The sequence below is a fragment of the Adiantum capillus-veneris genome, chromosome 10 (genome assembly GCF_014529385.1).
Source record: "Adiantum capillus-veneris isolate H3 chromosome 10, ASM1452938v2, whole genome shotgun sequence".
Lineage (NCBI taxonomy): Eukaryota > Viridiplantae > Streptophyta > Polypodiopsida > Polypodiales > Pteridaceae > Adiantum > Adiantum capillus-veneris.
In genome coordinates, this window is record NC_140940.1 from 5,725,957 (window position 1) to 5,750,167 (window position 24,211).

Below are 24,211 nucleotides of genomic sequence, written 5' to 3' on the forward strand. Positions count from 1 at the left end.
GATGAGCTACTGGACGCTGAGTTTGCCGATGACTCAGCGTTGTACTTAGAGGGCCAGGAGGCCAATCTGCTTTAGAGACCTTCTGTTGTGCATCGGGCGCACTGATCAACTGGAGAAAGATAGTGGCTTTCTCGGTTGGCAGTGCTCCTGTGCCAGATTGGATGCCAGGAGAGGGTTTCAGGTGGATTCCCCCAGGGACTGCAGTTCGGTACTTGGGTTGTCAGGTTGGTTTGGACTTGTCCCTCGAGCAGCAGATTGCTCCTCTTCTCCTGTCCATCAGGAGAAAGCTGCTACATTGGAGCTCAGCACGACTTTCGCTGGCTAGTAGAGTAGTAGTTGCCAACCAGGTGTTGTTGGCGACTATGTGGTACCTCACTTCTTGCTGGATCTTCTCGAGTTCTTGTATCAGCTAGGTAGAGAGGCTCATCAGGAACTTCCTTTGGTCAGGTCGTGACACTCAGATTGCCCGAGCCAAGGTGGCTTGGTCGGTCATCACACTTCCTTGTTCTCAGGGAGGGCTTGGGATCATTGATCTAGCACAGCAGAGCAGAGCCCTTCTTGGGAAGTTCGTAGTCGGAGGAATTCTTCCAAGAGAGGAGCCCTGGAAGGAGTTCTTGCTGCAGAGGCTTCGTGCCAGGGTGCCTCTGTCAAGAGGCCCCTGGCAACCTTCGACCGGATGGATCTTTATAGAGTTGCGCCGAGTTGGTTTGAGCAGGAGACTGGAGGACCGCTTCGCAGTGAGTTTGCTTCGATCCTGGGAGCTCTTACGGCGTGGCCTAGAGCAGAGACAGCCGACGTGCACGGAGGAGCACCTACGGCAGCCCCTCGTCTGGAACCCCATGGTTAGCACTCAGAGAGGCCACTTGGTTGGTAGTCGGCCTCATGTTTCTTGGGGTCCCATGGCAGCAGGTCCAGCGCGCTCTCTAGGTGACTGGCTAGAGTTCACAGGTTTGTCAGAGGAGGTGCAGGGTTTCCACCTACAGGGCATGAGAGGTGTGCAGAGCATGTGTCAGGACATCTCAGAGTCAGTTCCAACTGAGTGGCTCACGCCTCTCGAGCCAGTAGCACCCCGGTGGATGGGAGCCTTCACACGACTGGAGGTTCTCATTTCAGTCAGGGCCTGCTCAGAGTCTATCTCAGCCCTGTTCTTCGAGCTTCAGGGTGGGGGGCGACTACAACGAGTTGCAGTAGAGGCCCCGCAAGTAGCAGAGTGTTGTTTTCAGAGGATCCGAGTAGTGGGCATTTGTGGGTGGACCTGCGTCATAGACCCCGACCCAACAGTTCTTGAGACAGGACACTGGAGGCTATGGGCTTGGGAGTGTTGTCCGTTGGCACGAGTACAGTGGGATCCTGGTGAGTGGCTATGGAGGGACCCCTTCTCTTCTGCAGACCACCCAGGAGTCTCGTTCTTTCAGTACACTGTTCGACTGGGACGTCATATACTAGCAGCACAGAGAGAGGCCCTCCCCGCTGCAGCACGTCATTGGCAGGAGGAGGGTCTCAGTCCAGTTCTTGGCAGACTTTTTGGAGAGGTTGTGGGACTCCAGACAGCCGAGGCGAGTCACCTTGTTCAGTGGCTGGTCGCACATAGAGCCACAGCAGTAGTGAGCAGGCTTGTGCATAGTGGTCTCTCGGCCACATGTGCAGCTTGTGACCATTTGGTGGAGAGTCAACGTCACTGTCTTTGGGACCGTCCCTCGGCCGAGCAGGTGTGGCTACGAGTTCTTCGGCTGATGCTTGCTCTCTCCACGGCTCGACAGTACACTTGGGGGGCAGCGGCTTGGTCCACCCTCACGGGCCCGGCACTTCAGTTTAAGCTATCTTCCACCAGCAGGATGATAGTGATGCAGGGGGGGCGACCTACACTTCAGCCTGCTAACTACAGAGCTTACTCCACAAGAGTGGTGCAGTGAGAGAGAGGAGTGTTGGGAGCTCATCAGTGGCCTGACACTTTGGTTCATCTGGCGGGCCCGCTGTTTCCGCATCTTTGAGGCTCGTCGTGTGCCACCAGCAGAGACTGTTCGTGACTTTTGGCTAGAGCTGATCCATACTCTCAGAGGACAGCTTGAGGGACTACAGGGCAGCTCCGACCGCATGCGGGAGCGCCGCGAGGCTTTCCTTCGACTCTGGCGACCTGGGCCTTTCTACACCATAGTCCAGGGGGTGCTCAGATGGCACTACTGTCCACCTGTGTGGCTCTTCCCTCCTCCCATCTCTTGATTTAGCCTCATTGTATATATGTTGTTTTTTCATTGGGAGAGTCTCCCTATCATGCTTGTTGTAGCCCTCTCTTGCAGAGGTGGTTGTAGCCCTATGGGCAGTTTTCATTAACTAATAGAAGGATCTTTTTCTCGGCAAAAAAAAACAGAAGAAGAAGTCCTACCAACTTATGGGGACCCCGTCCGATGGGGCCCCAGTGACAAAGGATTAAAATAAAGCAGGACACACACTGAAGGAAATTGCATGGAACTGAAGACGTGGAAGGTTTTTCCGAAAATTACGCTGATTGATGATGTGGCAGGTTGTACGGAATTCCGCATTTTGCGTTGGCTGCTAATGTGACAATTGTACGGATTTTCGTAAATTACTGGCAGCTTTTTGAGCATTGCTTTTAGACCAGATACTTTTGAGTTTTGAAGGCTTTTCACTGTAACCGCTTTCCAAGCCAAGGGCCTTTAAATATGAGGTTAGGGCTCATTCTCTGGCATGCAGAGTCTGGAGTACCGGCTTGTATTGGGTTGATGCAATATAAAGAAATACCGAAAGGGATACCAAGGTTTGGGGCCAATACTCTCTGGGGTGGAATTCCGCCACTCCGTGTCCTGTATTCTCTCTCTCTCTCTCTCTCTCTCTCTCTCTCTCTCTCTCTCTCTCTCTCTCTCTCTCTCTCTCTCTCTCTCTCAGTTCAATTGTTAATGAAGTGCTAAAAGTCTGTTCAATCTGTTCTTTTATATTGGCACGTGGTGCCCGTCTTGTGACAGCACCCTTTGGTACACGTTAAACAAAATTAATCAATCACCCATAAACTTCAGCGCAATGAACGATCTCCAGCGTGGGTGCTCTCCGTCTAATACTCTTTTGCATTTTTCCAGCGCTCAAGTTTCTGGCAATCTCCATCGTGTGCGTACGATGGCTGAGACGGATTGCCTGTACCTATTCTCTATATCTCATACATAGACGAGGTCCCTGAAGAACTCTTGTCGGAGAATCCCCCTCCTGTACACGACGTGATCGTCATTTCCGATACCCGGGAGCCGGAACCGGAACCCACACACGAACCGGAAGTGATCATAGTTCCGGATTCCCCAACTCTGGAACTTGCACCTGTTCCAGAAGAGATACATGTTTCCGAACCTGTTCCGGCGCTCGCACCTGCTCCTGTTCCTGCACTACAGGCAACAATTTTGCCTCAGAACTTTTTGGTGTATGTCACACATCGCCATGCCTCTTGATTCTAGGTCTACGTGGTGTGGCACATATATGGTACGTGCGAATTTCTTCATTTGCCACATTTCGAGCCCATTCTGGGACGGTACCCTCACTTGTATTATTCTCTGACAGAGAGCCGAGTCAATACAGTGAACGATATCATCTCACAGTGGCCTCTAGTTCGGGTGCACAGCGAGTTGCAACTTCCGGATTATACACCTTTGACCCCAAACGACACACTCCTATAGACGAGGTGGAAGATATAGAGGATTCCTACCTTGGAGCAGATTTCTTGGAGGAGTTCGACACGACATCAGCAGCCGATTCGCCCTTGTACGGCCACCACACTTCTCTAACCTCTCCCAGATATTCCCTCTGAGTTGTCAAAATGTCAGAGGCAGGCAGTGCTCCTGTTCCACCCGACGATCAGATAACCATCCTCAGAGAGCACACGTCCATCCTCCAAGAGGTCCTTTTCACTGGTCTTGCATCAATGACATCCCGTTTGGATGTCTTACAAGCATTTTCTTCTTCGAGGACCCAGCCAACTACACATTCGGTTTCCTCCGCAGTAGACTCAATTCCTAAGCAAGTCGAGCCTCCAGAACCAGAGGTAGACAATCCAGAATTCAAATATCTTTTTAAAACAATAAACACAGCACAGAAAAAGAAAATTGATGCAAAGTTGCCCGAGCCATACAACAGTCCCCTCGATAAACACGTGCTTTATCATTGGCTTTTCAAGATGGATGTTTATTTCGTAAACATAGATCTCATTGAAAGTAAAAAGGTTGCTTAGGCGAGTTCCCTGCTAAAGGATACTGCATTCCTTTGGTGGCATCGACGAGTTAAAGATGGAAAGATCACCGCTACATGGGAAAAATTCCGGCGCGTCCTTTGCAAGGCTTTTGAGCCTGCAAACGCAAATTTTCACGCTCTGTCTTCTCTTCGCCGCCTGAGCCAAACTGGTTTCTTGGCCGCGTATATCTCGGAGTTTCAGAAACTGGCTCTTGAGATAGAGATCCTCAGCCTCTCTGACAAACTACATGGTTTTGTTGACAGACTTGAGCCCGGACTTGAGCCTTCCCTACAAGATGATGTCCACAAATTTAACCCTGCCACACTGGATGCTGCAATCGCTTATGTCGAGTGTCTTTGCGATAGTCGGCGCCCATACAGAAGTTTCCTTTGTGGCGACCGATCTTCCAATTATGCAGACTCTTCACAGAGTAATCGTCGAGGACAAGGTGGTCAAAACCAGCGCTCTTTCTCAGGCTCTCAATCTTCGAGACAATACTCTGCTGGACAAAACTCTTTCCGACCACAATCTTCTAGACAAGCAGCCACTTCTCGAGCCTCATCTTCTGCAAATACTCAGAATAGACGACACAATCATCCGAATCATAGAAGAAATGGTCGTCGTGACTTTCGGCAAGATACTTCTTCTGGGCAGCAAGCCTCTTCATCGGCTCCTTCAACCTCCCACTCCAATCATCCTGGATTATGCACAATTTGCAATGGACAGCATAGGTGGTATAAGTATCCCAAGAAGCCAAACCCTTCAAATTCTCGCCAGAATTCTCATATGGAGACCACAATTTCAGAACCTGTCCACAGTCAACCTCCTATCAACGACAAAGGCAAGCAAGCAACACGTTGTGTTCGAGTTTCTAAGGTGGTGAGTGCCTTAATGCTAAATGCTCGAAATCATGTCGCTGCCCTAGTGGACCTTTCGAATCAGGTCCTAAGCTTCCTTGGCTTTGTTGGCAAGCATCCAATCAATGTTCCTGTGAATAGTGGATGTTCTACTAATTTCGTCAGCACATCCTTGGTTACTAAACTTCGCCTTCAAACACAGCCTAGTGAGACCGCTTATCAAGTAGAACTTGCTGATGGTTCCTTTCTCGAGTGCAACAAAAGGATTGAAAAGCTGGATTTTCAGATTTACGATTACCAAGATCAACTTGGTTTTTCAGTTATGCCCTTGTCACATTACGACTTGATCCTTGACCAATCTTGGTTATCTTAGTACGATCCAATAATCAGTTTCAGAGATCACTCTATTCAGCTCTTTCACAAGCAACAAAAGGTGAAGCTTCGTGGTCTCTTGAGTACCAAACCCATTATATTGGTCTCTGCTTTACAAGTCAAACGCCTCGTTCGAAAACGTGATTGTGCTACTCTCTTAATCATGTTGCGAGATGTCAAACCCAGTGCAGAAGAGTCATGTAAACAAAAATATAAATCCTCGTTAAAACTTACTTATTTGCAACAACCCTTCTTTCAACCCCATTTGGACTTATTTCCCGACGAGCTACCAACAACTTTGCCTCCTCGGCGTCCTGTGGATCATCCTATAGACTTGATCCCCGGCCAACCTCCACCAATTCGAGCCCCTTATCGTGTTTCATACTCAGAATCTCAAGAGATACAGCGGCAGCTAGAAGATCTGTTGGATAAAGGTCATGTTCGCCCAAGCAAAAGTCCCTTTGAAGCTCTTGTCCTGTTGGTCAAGAAAAAGGATGGGTCTATGCGTCTTTGCATCGACTATCGTGCTTTGAATAAGTTGACAATCAAAAACAAGTTTCCCTTGCCTCGCATCCACGAGTTATTTGTTCAGTTATTGGGTGCAAAGATTTACTCCAAAATTGATCTAAAGTTAGGGTATCACCAAATTCGCATTCGCATTGGTGATGAGTACTAGACAGCTTTTCGCACAAAGTATGGTCACTATGAATTTTTGGTCTTACCATTCAGGTTAACCAATGCCTCGGACTCTATCATGACGTTGATGAACGAAATCTTCGGTCCTTACTTGAACAAGTTTGTGATCGTATATTTGGATGATATTCTAGTTTTCAGTCGACCGATGGCTGATCACAAAGAACATTTGTAGCTTGTCTTCCAAATTCTGCGAACCAATGTGCTATACATCAACAAAAAGAAAAGTGATTTTTCAAGAATCAAGTGGAATACCTTGGTCATATTATTTCTGCTAATGGCGTTGCAATAGATCCCAAGAAGATACAAGTCATTGTGGATTGGCCTTTACCGCTCACTATCTCAGATGTGCGTTCTTTTTTGGGACTTGCCAATTTCTATCATACCAAGGTACACAAGCTCTCGGATATTGCAGCTCCTTTGACTGAGCTTACCAAGCAAGATAAACTTCAATGGTCTGAAGAAGCAAAACAGTCGTTCAAAGCTCTTAAACATGCCTTGACGACAACTCTAGTCTTGGCTATTGCAGATCCCACTCAACCTTTCAGGTAACGACAGATACGTCAGATCGTGCTTTTGGAGGTGTTCTTATGCAGAATGAGCGTGTCATTGCTTTTGACAACCGCAAATTTTCAGCCATTCCAATGAGATACCCAGTTTATGACAAGGAATTCTTGGCAATTGTTCATGCTTACCGCACTTAGAAACACCATCTTCTTGTCACAAATTCTGTTGTTCAGACAGATCATCAGTCATTAACATACATTTTTACTCGACTAGTGATGAATCCTCGTCAAGGACGATGGGTTGAGTTCTTGGCAAATTTTCATATGATTATTCAATACGTGCCAGGCCTTGCAAATGCAGTTGCAGATGCCTTAAGCCGCATGCCTCGCGCTACCAACTATGCCATTTTTGGTGTGCAGATGGAAATACCTGCTTGTTTCAAGCATGAGTATTTGACAGATAGAGATTTTGGAGACGCATTTCAAGCTCTTAAATCATCCACTCCTACTCTGTCACAAACTGCTGACGTGTCAAAGTCCTGAAGAAGGGAGTCAACTTGTAGATGTCGGCCGAGGGGCCTAAACCCTAAGAAGAACAAGTAACAAAAGAAGAAGTCCTACAACCTTATGGTGACCCCATCCGCTGGAGCCCCAAGTGACATAAAGGAAATAAAGCAGGACCCACACAGACACACACACACACAAGAAATTGCATAGCTGCTGTTGATGTGGCAGATTTCTAAAAATTACGTTGCCTGATGACGTGGCAGGCTGTACGGATTTTCGCGCTTTGCGCTGGCTGGTGACGTGGCAGGTTGTACGGATTTTCGTAAATTACGCTGGCAGCTTTTGGCATTGCCTTTGGGACCAGCTTTTGAGTTTGAAGGCTTTTCATGTAAACTGCTTTTCATAGACCAAGGGCCTTTAAATATGTGCTAAGGGCTCGTTCTCTGGCATGCTTCCTGGAGAAGGTGTAGAGTCTGGAGTACCGGCTTGTACTATGTTGATGCAATATAAAGAAATACCAAAAGGGGCGCCAAGGTTTGGAGCCAATACTCTTTGGGGTGGAATTCCGCCACTCCTATCGCGTGTCGTCTCTCTCTTCAGTTGTTATTGAAGTGCTAAAAGTCTGTTCAGTCTGTTCCTTTCTATTGGCACGTGATGCCCGTCTTGTGACATACTCCTGCAGAGATGAATATGTTTGCAGCTTACACCATTGCTGATGACTTGCTCTATTATATTGATCGCATTTGTGTTCCTTGCAATGCGCCATTGAGGAAGATTTTGATCCAAGAGCATCATGAAATCCCTTTTGCTGCTCACCCAGGCATCAACAAGACATACAGATTATTGTCCGCAACATATTTTTTGCCACAGATGCAACACGATGTTATCAAGTTTGTCAAAGCTTGTCATTCCTGTCAAACAATGAATGTCACGTGACACATGTCCGTGGACAAGCTACAGCACGACAGGGTTCCATCAGTCCAGTCAGTCTAGATTTAGAAGTGATCCGGCACTTTTGTGAGTCTGTTCGCAGACCGTGCATGCCCAGTCACTTAGTGTAGATACATATCCTCTGGTTGCACACAGCATGATCATAAGCATTCCCATCAGAATCCATCAGAATCCTTCAAGGGAATTTTCCAGTGCATTTAGCCTATTTTCCCTATTTTTGACATTTTTCACTTATTATTTTTAAGTGACTTTTGTTGGAAAGTAGATAGGGCAAATTGAGTAAGTTTGTATATAAGCAAACCTAGATTAGCATTATTTGGCAGAAGAGGCAACAGGAGTCAAGCTCAGCAGGAAACTTCTCAAGCAAGAACTTGGTGGATCCCCTCCAAGCAAAGACATCAGCACCTAGCGTTTTTGCTAGCTTCATCCCTAGCGTTTTCAGCAGGAGAACCTCGCCATCACCTGCATCAGCCTGGCGTTTTCCCATCAAGAGATCATCGCCACACATCCCCCATCAGCTAGCGTTTTTGGATATCCCTTCCACTAGCGTTTTTGCAGACCACAACGTGTGCAGATTTGCAGTGTTTTCAGCCACAGAAGTGCAGCGTTTTCAGCAATGAATAACCTGCAAATTCAGCCCTAAAAAAGTAGCAGATTTAGCTTGGAAAGACCAGCAGTTCCAGCCCTTAAGACCTCAGATTTCAGCCCTAAAACCTGCAGGTTTTCAGCGACAAAGACCCACAGAAACAGCCCCCAAAATCAGCGTTTCTGGACAAGCCGTAGATTTCAGCCCATAGCCTTTTTGGACAGCAGATACCAGATTGCAGATTTCAGCCCTTATGTCGGTGTCATCATCCTCGTCATCATCGTCGACATAGCCTAGACTTGCATCAGTCACATGCATTCAGTTTGTACCAGTTTGTGCAATCATAAGTAGACCGTTCTCGCCGACGAGAGTGGGGCCTTCGGAGGAGGGTTTTACAACGTCTCTGGTGTCGTATCTCTCTTCTCTCACTATCTCTTAGTCTCATACACTTGCACGCACAGTGTCCATTCACTTTGTTTGTGATCATAGCATTCTCTCATTAAGAACAGAAGGCTCTACCTTCCATAAGAACAAAAGGAACCTTGAGCACAGTTCGGAGCACTCATCTTGAGCGAAGCGCAAACATTCATTCTTCTACACCTTACATTGGTATCAGAACAAAAGGAACCTTGAGCACAATTCGGAGCACTCATCTCGAGCAAAGCGCAAACATTCATTCCGCTGCACCTTACATTGGTATCAGAGCTTTGGCAATGTTCTGTATCACTCAAGGAAAGAACCACAAAAATTTTATTTTTATTTTTGCTTGTTGCGGTTGCACGTAACCCAAGTCCACTTAGGCGTGTTGATTCCTGACCGTGTTTTTGAAGAGTGACAGGAAACCCAAGAAAGAAGGGCTTGAAGAGTGACTGCTATGACTTGGGACTACCATCGCCGCCAGAGGAGCATTGTTTGTCCAAGAGCTAATGGACCATGCTGTACTCGGCTACGACCTTATGGAAGGAATCTAACCCTAATTTTTGGTGCAGGTTTCAGGATTGAAAGTCAGTCGACTTTTCGAGCTCGGCTGAACTCGAGATTGCTTTTTAAGTTTGAATTTTGTTTAAGTTCTGTTTGAGAACTTGTTTGGTGATCCTGTTTGAAATTCGTTTGAAATGGATGGTATCTGTTTTGAACCTGTTTTGGTGCCGATTTGAAATGTTGACTCTGGTTTTAATATTGGTTTCAATGATTGGTGATTTTACTCCCGGGTGGAGTAGTGAGAAATGTTGTTTTGCTATTGTTTGAACCTCCGAATGACGCAGACGGGATGTCTGGGGAGCGTTTGGTTGTATGCTTGTAAAATAATTGTTGTTGTGACTCCCGGCCCGGACCTGGATGGTTATGCGGGAGGAGTATTAAGAAGTCTGAGCAGTGGTTACTCTCAGCACCTCCAAACGACGCAGGCTGCGGTCTGGGGGGGCGTTTGGTTGTAAAAGGCCTCTATATCTCCCGACCCGGACTTTTTTTAGGTTATGCGGGAGGAGTGATGAAGGTGTTGTTGAATATCTCCCGGCCCGGACCTTGTTAGGTTAAGCGGGAGGAGTGTTCATCTACGACTTTATGTTTCTATGTCTTGTAACATGCATATGTGAGCATTTGTTTTGCATTGTGATGTGCCAACGATTGAATATTCCTAATTGGATGAGATTGCCTGGGTATGTAATTTTAGTGCATTAAGACACCCGTGGAAGATCAATACGGTTTGGGTGTGATGGCTAATTTTACTACGCCGGAATATCAAGAGTTCCGACCTGGACGAAAGGAGAAGCTAACTCCTTGATCAAAAGAGATGAAAGGAGAAGCTAACTCCTTGATCAAAAGACCCGAAAGGAGAAGCTAACTCCTTAACAAAAAGAGCAAATTGATTGTCCCTCAGAATGTCCCTCGGAAATTTTTGAGCTAACTTAAGTTGTTTTACAGATATGCTGTAATCGCGGACGATTACTCTCTTTCAAGAAGGGGAGTTGTCACAAACTGCTGACGTGTCAAAGCCCTGGAGAATGGGACCAACTTACATATGCCGGCCGAGGGGCCTAAACCCTAAGAAGAACAAGTAGCAGAAGAAGAAGAAGTCCTACCAACTTATGGGGACCCCGTCCGATGGGGCCCCAGTGACATAAAGGGATTAAAGTAAAGCAGGACTCACACACACACTCGCACAAAGCTGACGTGGCAGCTGTACGGAAGTTTCGAAAATTACACTGGTTGATGATGTGGCAGGCTGTACGGATTTCCATAAATTACGTTGGCAGCTTTTGGCATTGCTTTTGGGACCAAAAGCTTTTGAGTTTTGAAGGCTTTTCACTGTAACTGCTTTTCAAGCAAAGGGCCTTTAAATATGAGGTTAGGGCTCATTCTCTGGCATGCTTCCTAGAGAAGGTGCAGAGTCTGAAGTACCGGCTTGTACAATGTTGATGCAATATAAAGAAATACCGAAAGGGGCGCCAAGGTTTGGGGCCAATACTCTATGGGGTGGAATTACGCCACTCTGTGTCGCGTGTCGTCTCTCTCTTTCAATTCAGATGTTATTGAAGTGCTAAAAGTCTGTTCTTTTCTATTGGCACGTGATGCCCGTCTTGTGACAGTTGTCTACCTCTTCAGTTGGATCTGGTTCGTTTGGTTCGTCGACTGAAGCTTTAGACGAGGTGTTGAATCAGCATGTGTAGTCCGAGAAGTTGTAGGACGATTCCGGGAATTGTTTTGCGTTTGCATCTGATCTAAACGAGTGTGTAGTGATGCGAGACTTGTTGAAAGTGTGGCCATCTGGTCTTTGATGAGAGCGGTGAAAGGCAAACTCAAGACGCCTCTCCTCTGTGCTAGCAAGCTCCTGTCGAGCCTGCTGTAACTGCTCCTCCAACCATGGACTGTCTGGATGTTGCTCTTGCATCCTCTGTAGTGAAGCAATGCCTCGTCTGAGACGCCAACTCCTCCTCTCTCGCTGCAGCCCGGCGAGCCAGAGACTCCCGGAGAAAAAAGTGTCTAAGCTGAGCTAGGCCTAAGGCCACTCTGTCTGCAGGTAGAACCTGGCTGTCCATGCCCTCTGTCCAGAGAGCCTCTACCCTCTCTCTGAGTGCTTAGTCCAACAAGACCCGCTCTGGGATGCGAAGCATCGTGCTCCCACTCCTCTGCCTGTCTGCCACTGTGAGGATCACTAGTGCATGGTCCAAGAAGGATGTCCCTGCCAGGATGCCCACTTATCCCCCTAAGTCACTGAAGTGGTCACTAGTGTAGAAGTGATCTATCCGCGATAGATTCACTCCTCCCACTCTGCGGTCCGATCTAGAGAAGGCAAGACTGGCTGGAGGCCTCACAAAGCCAGAGTGCTGCCATGTATCCGAGACCCTCAAAGTCATACACAACCTCTCCCAAGCTGCTAACTCGACTCCATGCACAGTAGCATGGCTGCCTCCAATCCTGTCAGAAGGGTCTTCCATCATGTTGAAGTCTCCTCCTACACACCAATGGTCAGCCTGCGGCAAAGACTCAACAATCTGTGACCAAAACTCTACACGAGCACTCGCCACATTGGGCGCATGGATGTTCAGGAAGCCCACAAGGCCACCTTGAACATGCATAGTAATCCACTGAGCCCTGCCTGGCACAATAATCCCTCTGCCCACAATGGCCTGCTGCAATGAATCCGCAATAGTCATACATACCCCACCCTGGATGCCTCTAGGTCCAAAAGCAGCTGACCAAAAAGTATCATATCGTCCACACAAGAGCTGACCACAACGTCTAATGTGGCTCTCACACAGATGGTGCTCCTGAAGCATAAGGAGATCAATCTCTCCTCCCACAAGGCAGCGCTGAAGCTCCTGACGCAATCGGCCCCGCTGTCGTTGAAACTGGGGCCCACCTAGTCCCTGCACGTTCCACGAGACGATCCTCATGGGGAGCGAGAGAGAACAGATACTGCCGCAGCAGCAAGACGGGCTATCTTCGAGGCTGGCTTGGATGGGCAGTAATCCGCATCCGAGCGTCCTCTAGATAGGCGAGACTGCAGTGAGTGCCTAGTCCAAGCCCAAGCAGAGCGAGCCATGCGTAAAGCAACCTCCTCTGTCCAGGAGTCCTCATGAATGTATACATAGCAAGGCAAACACTGCGTATCAGCAAAGAAGTACACCACAATGTGCCTACATCCTGCTGAGTCTCGGGGTGTCACCGCAAACTTGGCCAGTGGCCACAAAGTCTGCAGCAAATCTGTAACTCCAAGTTCTCCCATGTGATGAGAGAACTTGAGAACCTATGTATGCAACCATCCCAACACTGAGTCGAGGGACCACTTTGTCTTGACCCTACAAAAGAGGGGGAAGGAGAAACCAATTGCTGAGTCCAAGGCCTCTGTCCCCCTAGCGTCGAGGAACAAAGCATGGACCCTGAAGCAGGCTGCCTCGTGGTCTGTTGCGGAATCGCCGAGAAAGCGAGTGAACCCGTAGTCGAAGAAGTCCCAGCGGCGTCGGAGGTCAATGCTCGTCGGACCACGAGGGATAGCTGCAAGGGAGGATGTCTGAATCTGCAGAGGGGGCCGCAAGAAGGGTTGACCCTCTCTCGCTAGGCGACTCGTGGTGGCAAAGGCGCTGCCAAGAGATCTCCTAGCCGCTGGCGAGGGACCAGTCTCCTTAGTCGACTGTGGAACTGGAGCAGGTGGGGGGGGGAGGGGGGGGGGGGGGGGGGAGAAGGAGCTGGGGGGAGCGGAGGAGAAGAGGAGCGGGGTGGGGCGACAGAGGTAGAGGGGCGAGGTGGAGAGGCGACGGGAGCAGAGGACGGGGGGGAGGATGAGGATGAGGAGGGGAACTCGAAGGGGGAGCGGCTGTCGAGGGTGAAGCGGAGGTGGAGGCTGGCGTAGGGGACTCCTCCTGCTCAAGAGGACCAAAGCAGTTCCCCGTGGGAACCCACCGCTGCTGAGTAGCCACCTGAGGGCCACTCTGAGTGCCAGGCTGTCGCTGTGGCCCTTGGCGTCGATGGCCACGGGCGTGCTGCCACCCCTTCTCTGCTGGAGCCCCAGGCTCGGAGGGTGGCTCTGAATCTGTGCGCTGTGCCGCTGACTGTGGCTGCGGCCTTGCCTTGGCAGGCTGGGGCTGAGGCTGAGGTGCAGGTCGTGGCCTCCTCCGTGGACAGGGCTTCGCTAGGTGGCCCATTTGTCGGCAAATGAAGCATTGGTTCGGGAGGCCCGAGTACTCCACACTTTGTCTAAACCAACCCCCACTCACCCGAGGCAGAAGGATGACCTTCGGGAGCGTGTGGGTATCTCTGACCAAAACTCGAATTGAGGGGATGCCAGCCGCCTTGGCAGCTACTGATGCTGCCGTACGAGGTGTCTCCAGAACAGTCCCGATGGCGGAGCCAATCCTGGAAAGAAGTGGTAGGTACTCCCTCCGTAAACCCGGAAAGCAGACTGAGATGGGGATGTCTGCCTCCTCTACTAGCACATCCGAAGTCGGGTCAAAACCATGTCGCCACTGTCGAAAGTGGGCGCGTGATGCTCGGATGGCCAGTGGACTCATAGCTATGACCTTGGAAGCCATCTCGGAGGTCTCGAACTCGATCTGATAGTACCCCCGTCTGAGAATCTGGACATCCAAGATCTTGTCCACCTCTGCGAGAAGGTGGGGCTGGAGAAGGTCTCGCAACTCTCCTCTGCTAGGTCGGGTGCCGAGAATTTTGCAAATGACCGAAGTCGCCTGCAATCGCTCTACCTCAGCGGCTAGGCTCGCTTGCTCTGTCGGCGAGAGAGCAAGTCGAATGGTGGGCTCAGCGGGGTCGGGCGAGGGGGCTTCATTGGAGTCCCTCTGCGGTGGAGCATGAGCCGCCATCTGTGTCTGCTACTACTGGTAAAAAAAGGCGGAGGATCGTCGACGAAAAAAGGGGGGGAAGACCTGCTGGACCGAGCACGTCAATGGTGCTGGCGATGCCCGTCAAGCAAGAATGGAGAGGGAGAAGGCTAACGGTAAAAAGCAGGCGAGGGGGGCCGGCAGTGGGAGGGGGCGGGCTGGCATGGTTGACTGCGGGAACTTCTTCGGGCTGGCTGGGCAGCGGGCAGCGCGAGGGGGGGGGGGGAGCGGCAGGGGGAGCTGGCTGAGCTGGGCAGCAGTAGCAGGGGTAGCGCGAAGGGCAGGGGGCAGCGCGAGGTGGACAAGCGGGAGAGCAGCGCGAGGGTGTGAGGGAGGGCGATGGCGCAGGGGGGGAGAGGGGGCGGGTGTGAGCAACAGAGAGCCAGTTTTTTCACACACACACTATTCTTATGACTTCTTCTTCTGTTACTTGTTCTTCTTAGGGTTTAGGCCCGTCGGCCAGCATCTGCAAGTCAACCTTCTTCAGGGCTTTGACCCGTCAGCAATTTGTGATAGGTGCCCACTGAACTATATGGTTGGGCGGTCGGCCAAACCACTTACAGGTTGGCCACTTAATAAATGAATCGCTGGCTAATAAGTGGGTTTAAAGAAAAAAAACGATACGTTGCATCGCTTGGTTTTCCAGGTGGATAGGCATGCTAGGTGAAGGGGCATAAGCTAGGTCCGGGTACCGCAAGGGGGTGCGACCCTTCATTGGCAAGAGGTGCAACCCATCGACGCGAAGAGACACCACTTGATGAAGAGGCATACGTTGAGAATTGTAGCATGTATGCCGCATACACACATCTCCCGCTCTTGAGTTATTTATGTATTTAGAAGAGAGGGTTTCGGATTACCTCGTACTGGTCTGTGTGTATTCCATCTTTCTTCTGCTTCCATGCAACTCCGGCAAGGGGGGGAGAGGGTAGCGGCGAGGGTGAGAGGCTCACAACCTTCGGGTCTCGGAAATTTTTTGCTTTGATACCACTGTAAGGATTCTAGGTACTAATCCTTAATTTAAGTACTTAAACTCATGATTAAGACTTAAGAAACTTGAATTGAACTCAGAAACAAGACTCAAAAGACTTTGTGTTTGATTGATTGAAAGTGTGATACAAGGGCTCCTTATATAGGAGACAAATAGGTACATATGAAAAGGTATGACCCTTTACGAAGAGACACATCCTTTAGGCAAATAGACATGTCTTTAGGCGAATGGACACATCCATTCGATAAAGAGCCGCAACCATTGGTCGAAGGGACATGACTAGTCATCGAAGGAGTGTGGTTGTTGGTGAAGAGGTATGACTTTTGAGCGAAGAGTTGTGACCATTGGAGAACATGAGTCCTCCTGGGTTAGTCACACTTCTCATCTGCATCTGTAATGAATCAAGAAGAGTGTAACAAGTCACAATCGTGACAACACCAACTTCTGTTCGTTTTCATTGGGGAGGAAAGAGAGGCTTGCTGGGAGACCTTGATCTTCAAAGTCAATTTGAAAATTGACTTTCTCTTCCTTTCCACTGGGATCCTTCATGTCCGCATAGATAACAAGCACTGCGAGCGACTCATCTTCTCTGAGTCCTAATGTTTTGGCAATGTCGTCAGGGAATAGAAATTGACGATCATCCACCACTAGTGCATGCAAAGTGAGAATTTGGAGTTCTGGGACTTCCTCCAACACCTCATCTCCCTCTATCATCCGATCTTTCTCCTGGGATCTTGCAAGAGGACGAGTGTCATAGATGCTTTAGTCTGCTCATCAATCTCTTTGATAACTTCATTTGATTCTTTCAAAATAGTTACAAGTCGTCTTTGGTTGATCTTTTCCTTTGATTTTCCCTTATCCATGCCCTCAAGCACAAGTAAGGCCAAAACCATGTCCCAAGAAATGAATTGGGTGCCTATGCACCCCATGCCCAAATCTATGAGATCATCCTCATCCTTTGTCTTGTAGTCCCGTTTCGTGAGGCTTTAAATAAACCTCAACAAGCGAAAGAGAAAGTTTTTGTCGGCCGCATAGAGATACTTGAAGAAATCCACTGGCAACTATGCCGTGTCGGATCCCTCAAAGATTATGGCATATTCTTCCATGTGCTACGCCATGTAGTCAAGAAAGCTTTCGAATGCCTCTGCATGAAGGTTGGCAGTGGCTTGCATGTCAATTGTCCCCTCAAACACACTGAGTAGTTCATGTGCTCGATCTGCAAGTCCTACCTTTTCTAATTGTGTGAGAAGTGCATCAATAGACGCTGCCATGGGTTCGTTTGCGAAGAAGATGCGAAGAGAGCTTAGAGCTAGAGTTTTGTGAGAAATGAAGTTTAAAACCTACTTGTCGGGTGATCCCATTAATTGGTATCAAGCCTAGCAAGAGGCAAAGCTGGCTGAGCACCTTGAGCATGCCACGGATGGCACACTGCTGTCTTACAGTTGGGCCGACTTCCAAGACAAGCTCAAGGCTCGTTTTATGCCACCTCAGTTCCTTGATCGATTGAAAGAGGATTGGAGAGGCCTCCAGAAAAATGGAACTCTTGTTATGTCTTTTTCTAACCATATTTTGTAGATTGGTGTTCAATTGCGTAAGTCGTATGAGGATCGCAAAGATCCTCTTTAGTTTGGACGAGTACATCAAATATGATGTGCAATTCTTCGACCCAAAGGGATACAATGACGCCGTTAAAATCGCTCTTGCGCAAGAAATGAAGCACAACAAAGGTAAGCCGACAAGTACCCCTCATAACCAACATAATGAGCAGAATGGTAAGAAGCACAATACCTCTCCTTCTCAATCTTCCACTATACCTAAAGCACAAAATTTTTCACCTAATAGGGATAGTAAAGGAAAGCCTAAAACTCAGGTGTCACGTGACACATCCAGTCCTATGTGTCCATGGACAAGCTACAGCATGATCAGGGTTCAGTCAGTCCAGTCAGGTCTAGATTAGAAGTGATCTGGCACTTTTGTGAGTCTATTCGTAGACCGTGCATGCCCAGTCACTTAGCATAGATGCATATCCTCTGGTTGCACACATCATGATTATCGGTATTCCCATCAGATTCCATCAAGGGATTTTTCTAGTGCATTTAGCCTATTTTCCCTATTTTTGACATTTTTCACCTATTAATTTAAGTGACTTCCCAACAAAAGTAGGTAGGGCAATTTCGCTAAGTTTGTATATAAGCAAACCCAAGTTAGCACTCATTGGCAGCAGATGGACGAGTGTTTTCAGCCATTAGGAAACCAGCAGATTCAGCCCTAGATGTTGGCAAGAGATCGTCATTTTCAGTGTTCAAAAACGCAGCCAAAACAGCGTTTTCAGCCATCCCGAATCAGTCCCAGAGTTTTAGTCATAGCGTTTTTATGGATAGCAGATAGAAGACCGCAGATTTCAGCCCTTAAGTCGTCATCGTCATCCCCATCGTCGTCACCGACATAGACCAAGTTGCATCAGTTCCATGCATCGTCATTGTACCACTTTGTGCAATCATAAGTAGACCACGCTCGCCGACGAGAGTGGGGCCTTCGGAGGAGGGTTTGGTCTCGTATTCTCTTCTCTCTCTAGCTCTCAGTCTCATACACTTGCACGCACATTGTCCAGTCACTTTGTTTGTGATCATAGCATTTTCTCATTAAGAACGGAAGGCTCTACCTTCCATAAGAATAAAAGGAACCTTGAGCATAGTTCGGAGCACTCATCTTGAGCAAAGCGCAAACATTCGTTCTGCTGCACCTAACATCAGGAAACCCCTAAGTTGACACCTAATGAAAAATCTGCTCAAGGAATAGTAGGAGTCTGGTTAAGTCTGAAGAAAGAACCGAGTATGGAAATTAAGACCAATGCAATCGCCTAAAGCAGCACACTGTACTTCAAATGGTTTTCGTGGATCAGGTACAATGAGGACTGGAGAACACATAGAGGAGACAAACACTGAGAGAGAGAGAGAGAGAGAGAGAGAGAGAGAGAGAGAGAGAGAGAGAGAGAGAGAGAGAGAGAGATGCTGCTATACATGCAATCTTACATATCCTAATCCTCACCGAATTTCAGATAATAATCAAGAATTACTTAGTTCACACTGAACATTTGCATCTTAATCCACACTGGATTTAGATGGCATTTCACATTCACATTCTCATCTTGGTTTGCACGGGACTTTAGAAGACAAGTAGAGTTGCACTGGATTTATCAATCTCGTCATCACATCGAGGCCACACTGACCTCTATGCGGATTTCTCTTGAACGGGAATCATCTCATTGGTGAGTTCTTTTAAGACAAAATGCTGCATTCATTCTTCCCATCTAAGTCCGTAGAGAGAGAGTGAGAATATAAGAGTCTCAAGTTTGGAATCTAAGCTAAGTGTCGGGTGTAAGTCTGGAGTCTTCACAGGAGTAGGCAAGAAGATGCTTCATGAGAAAATTGACTTTGTTTTCCCAAGCTTTTTCCATATCAACATGATGATACTGTGCCTTTGTAAGGTGGGGCGGAAGTGAATGCTGAACTGTGCTCAAGATGAGTGCTCCGAACTGTGCTCAATGGTTCCTTTTACTTACAGAAGGGAGAGCGTTCCGTTCCTTTAGTGAGAGAGTGCAAATGATCACAAACAAAGTGGATGAACACTGTGAATGAAGGTGCTGAGACTGAGAGAGAGAGAGAGAGAGAGAGAGAGAGAGAGAGAGAGAGAGAGAGAGAGAGAGAGAGAGAGAGAGAGAGAGAGAGAAGAATACGACACCAGAAGGCCCCACTCTCTATGGCGAGAGCGGTCTACTTATGATTGCACAAATCTCTACAATGCCTGGACTTGTTGACGATGTCAATGACAATGAGGACGACGACGAGACGGGTTGAAATCAGAAATGCTAAGGGCTGATATCTGCAAATTTTTATCTGCTGAATTTTGCCGCTACGTCGGTGACGACGGCGAAACGACGACGTGCTGAAAACGCAAATGCTGAAATCTGCGTTTTCCGGGCTGAAATTGCAAACTTCTATGGATCTGACCGTGCAGCGAGGATTTGCTGCGGGAAGGTGAGATCTGCGAGGTTTGGGGGTTCTACTGCGGAATTTGACTGCTGAAAACTGAAAACGCTGAGTCTAGGGCTGATTCCTTCGCGAAGATCTGCAAAAATGTTGAGGTTGATCTGCAAACCAAAAACGCTAAGATTGAATTCTCTGCTTCAGCAAAAATGCTAGGCTTCTGCTGTGTCTTGCTGTCGCCGGGTTGGTCTGCAATGCAAAACGCTGGGGCTGGTCTATGGTGCAAAAACGCGAGTGTTGATACTGTGTTGCAAAAACGGTAGGCTTTGCTAGGGGGTCTTGCTGAGAAGTTGCCTGTTGAAGAAGGTGCTCCTACTCCCTCTTCTCCCAGAAAGTGCTAGCGCTAGGTTTCTATATATACAAACTTAGTAAATTTGCACTACCTAGTTTCCAACAAAAGTCACTTAAAAATAATAAGTGAAAAATGTCAAAAATAGGAAAAATAGATTTATGCACTGTAAAAATGCTCTTGATGGGATCTGATGGTCATGCTGTGTGCAACCAGAGGATATGCATCTAATCTAAGTGTTTGGACATGCACGGTCTGCGAACAGACTCACAAAGGGGCCAGATCACTCCCTATTCTAGACTGACGTGACTGAATTGAACCGTGGTCATGTTGTAGCTTGTCCACGGACACATAGGGTTGGATGTATGACGTGACATCCCCTCCTTTTCAAAGTGATGTACTGGTACTGAACTGTATGGCATCGAGGGAGATCGCCAATAGCATCCGGAATCTTGGAAAGGACTCTTCGTCGGCCCACTCTGATGTGTGGGTCATGCGGTACTTGTACTTCATAAAGGTCTGCAACGCTTGCTTCTTTGGGCCGTGCTCTGTGGCTCCTTTGATGCTTCAACTTCGTCTATAGTCATGCGTCTACCTTCCTCAAGAATCTCCGAGGATAAAAATTTCTGAAATCACTTCCAACACAAAAACATGAACATATCCATTCCATGTAAAGTGACTGGAAAAAATCTCATCTTCTTTAAAAACTGTGCATGCAATGCAGATGAACAAAATGACGTAGTGGAAAACCGTTCATCAAACACACGCAAACAATGGGGTCAAAACTTGTCTTTCTTATCTAAATCAATCAACTGTGGCAAAACACAATGGAATTGCCTATGCTTGATGCTCATTGTGCTCTTTCTACGACTGTGTCATGCCAAGGGAGAGACATGGAATGGGACTTCCTTGAATGCATACTTTTCATGAGAAATTTGCATATATCTGTGCTCATTCATGAGTGAAACGTGCCCAATGTACAATACGTCATGCCTAGGTACAGGAAACGATCACGAATGAAACACTCGATCAATGCGTGCTGACTAATCATGCGAACACATAGTACTTCTTTTGAGGGTTCTTTGGACCTAGGCCTTGAGAGCCAAGATCGGTTCTTCGTGTTTGATCGAATCTTCCTGTGGGGGTGCTGTGGACCTCGACTCGAGAGCCAAGATCGGTTCTTTGTGATTGATCGAATCTGCAATGAGGTTAGCTTCACTAGAGAAAGTATCAACTAACACATCATCCTTGTGAACAACCACATCGCGGTCATACAAATCATCATGCTTGTGAGAAATTACATCTTGATCATGCAAATCATCATGCTTATCATTATCATGCAGTTCATCAAGCTTATCATCATGCAAAGCCTGTGTGGCATGCTTTGGAGAAGAAGAGACTGAGAGAGTCTCCTTTTTCCGAATCTCTTGCATCTGTGCCTGCACTTGAGAAAAGAATTGGAACAAGGCGGCTTTCCTTTTGTTGTGCTCATGCTCTATGGCTGCCATTCTTTCTTCGTGTTCACGCTCTATTTCTGCTTTTCTTGCTGCATTTCTTTCTTCGCGTTCTAACTTCCTGTCCATAAATTTCTGCTCCAACTCCTCCATAGGAGTTAGTGCTATCCTTAGTGTAGATGGGGAAGGGTCGGAAAAACCTCCTGGTGAGGAAAACTCTTCTTCGCCACTCCCATGCTCACCACCTCCAAGCGAAGTATCCATTCTGCTTCGAGTGATGACCATCCACTGAAGTCTTGGGTTCTTAAGTTCATGAGGAACTTGCGTTCTTGGGGGTCTTGGTTCTTGGGATTCTTGAGGGTCTTGAGGTTCTTCTTTCGCTTGCAATCTATGTTAGAGAAGGATCTTCTCTTCACCCGAGTTTTGCTCTTTTCTACGGGCGCACCCCTTGGCAGTCTTGTGCTCACACCAAGGTTGCTTTTTCCCACCTCACGTCGATTGGCCGGCCGCTAAGTGCACGGTCCGCTCTCAATGAGTGAAAAGAGGCACAAGGGGAGGCTGGACAAGCCCTTCTTTCTTGGGTTTCCTGTCACTCTTCAAAAACACGATTAGGAATTGACACGCCCAAGAGAACTTGGGTTTCGTGCGACCGCAACAAGCAAAAAAAATTATGTGGTTCTTATGGTTCTTTCCTTTAGTGATACAAAACACTGCCAAAGCTCTAATACCAATGTAAGGTGGGGTGGAAGTGAATGTTGAACTTTGCTCAAGATGAGTGCTCCGAATATGCTCAAGGGTTCCTTTTACTTACGGAAGGGAGAGCCTTCCGTTCCTTTAGTGAGAGAGTGCAAATGATCACAAACAAAGTGGATGAACACTGTGAATGAAGGTGCTGAGAGAGAGAGAGAGAGAGAGAGAGAGAAAAGAATACGACACCAGAATGTTGTCAAACCCTCCTCTGAAGGCCCAACTCTCTATGGCGAGAACGGTCTACTTATGATTGCACAAATCTCTATAATGCCTGGACCTGCCGCGACGATGAGGACGACAACGAGACGGGCTGAAATTGGAAAATGCTAAGGGCTGAAATGTGCAAATCTTTATGTTCTGAATTCTAATGCTACGTCGGTGACGACGGCGATGACGACGATGCGACGACGACGCGCTGAAATTTGCGTTTTCCGGGCTGAAACTGCAAACTTTGATGGATCTGACCGTGCGGCAAGGATTTGCTACGGGAAGGTGAGATCTGCGAGGTTTGGGGGTTCTACTGCGGAAACTGACTGCTGAAAACTGAAAACGCTGAGTCTAGGGCTGATTCCTTCGCGAAGATCTACAAAAATGCTGAGGTTGATCTGGAAACCAAAAACGCTACAGCTGAATTCTCTGCTTCTGCAAAAACGGTAGGCTTCTGCTGTGTCTTGCTGTCGTTGGGTTGGTCTGCAATGCAAAATGCTGGGGCTGGTCTATGGTGCAAAAACGATAGGCCTTGCTGGGGGGTCTTGCTGAGAAGTTGCCTGTTGAGCAAGGTGCTCCTGCAGCCTCTTCTCCTAGAAAGTGCTAGCGCAAGGTTTCTATATATACAAACTTAGTAAATTTGCCCTACCTAGTTTCCAACAAAAGTCACTTAAAAATAATAAGTGGAAAATGTCAAAAATAGGAAAATAGGTTTATGCACTGTAAAAGTGCTTTTGATGGGATCTGATGGTCACGCTGTGTGCAACCAGAGGATATGCATCTAATATAAGTGTCTGGACATGCACGGTCTGCGAACAGACTCACAAAGGTGCCAGATCACTTCCTATTCTAGGCTAACTTGACTGAATTGAACCCTGGTCATGCTATAGCTTGTCCACGGACACATAGGGTTGGATGTGTCATGTGATAGCCTCTTACTATGCACTGTAAAAGTGCTTTTGATGGGATCTGATGGTTACGCTGTGTGCAACCAGAGGATATGCATCTAATATAAGTGTCTGGACATGCACGGTCTGCGAACAGACTCACAAAGGTGCCAGATCACTTCCTATTCTAGGCTAACTTGACTGAATTGAACCCTGGTCATGCTATAGCTTGTCCACGGACACATAAGGTTGGATGTGTCACGTGATAGCCTCTTAGTACCCTGCTTGTCCATCATCATCACTAGCCTTATCCTATTCCTGTTCCTTCTCATCGTCCTCAACCTGATCTTCCACTTCTTCTGCCATGTACTCATAGTCCTCTTCCTGATTGTTGCAGCTTTGGATGGGATTATTTTGAAAAGAACAACTAAACTGCGAGTCATTTGAAAGCACTTTCGGAACTTTTGCTTAGAATAGGAGATACAGAGAGCACAAAGCACATGTCTTCATAGCTACGTGATAGGGGCCTAGTTGGAGCAAGAGGAGGAATAGGGGTATTGTCACCCTTAAGAGAGAGCCCTTAAGTGTGTTACTGGGGTTTTTAAGAATAGTGTGGTGGCCCTTGTGCCTTCCTAAATCCTCCCCACCCCCCACAAAAACACAAAGAAAAAAAGGAGACACATGTACACAATTTTGGTCCTCTATTCAAAATTTATGGAGGATTTTTCTGCTTGATTTTCAGATGGCTTGAGTTGCTTTTAATTCCATGGATGAAATGTGAATTTTGTTGCTGAATTGCTATACATTTTTGCAATTGCATGTTTCAAGCTTTATCTTTAACATATAAACCAACTGTGTCATGTGGTAGGCAAAATTACGGGAACAAGAGGAGGTGCAGAAGAAGTGTGTTGATCGTTTAAAGCAACTTTACAAGGAGGCTGATATCCGTAAGCTTATTTGCAAAATTTAGCTGTGAAGCCTTGTTATGATAATCTAAGGTTTTTTACAAAATACATTTTTAATAAGCGCTTTTTGTTGCTTATTTGTGCTTTC

At 47.5% G+C, this 24,211-nt stretch overlaps 1 protein-coding gene across 3 annotated transcripts in view; it reads left to right on the top strand.

Annotated features, from left to right (window-relative positions):
* LOC147448395 (transcription elongation factor B polypeptide) overlaps positions 1 to 24,211 on the top strand; it is a 97,964-nt gene that overhangs the window by 58,853 nt on the left and 14,900 nt on the right. For all 3 annotated transcript variants that reach the window (XR_015189348.1, XM_086521027.1, XM_086521026.1), the window contains exon 3: positions 24,027 to 24,105. Coding sequence is in view for 2 of the 3 variants with exons in the window: in XM_086521027.1 (XP_086377153.1) it covers positions 24,027 to 24,105 (79 nt within the window). In the remaining variant the exon portion in view is untranslated. The remainder of the gene's footprint in view (positions 1 to 24,026; positions 24,106 to 24,211) is intronic.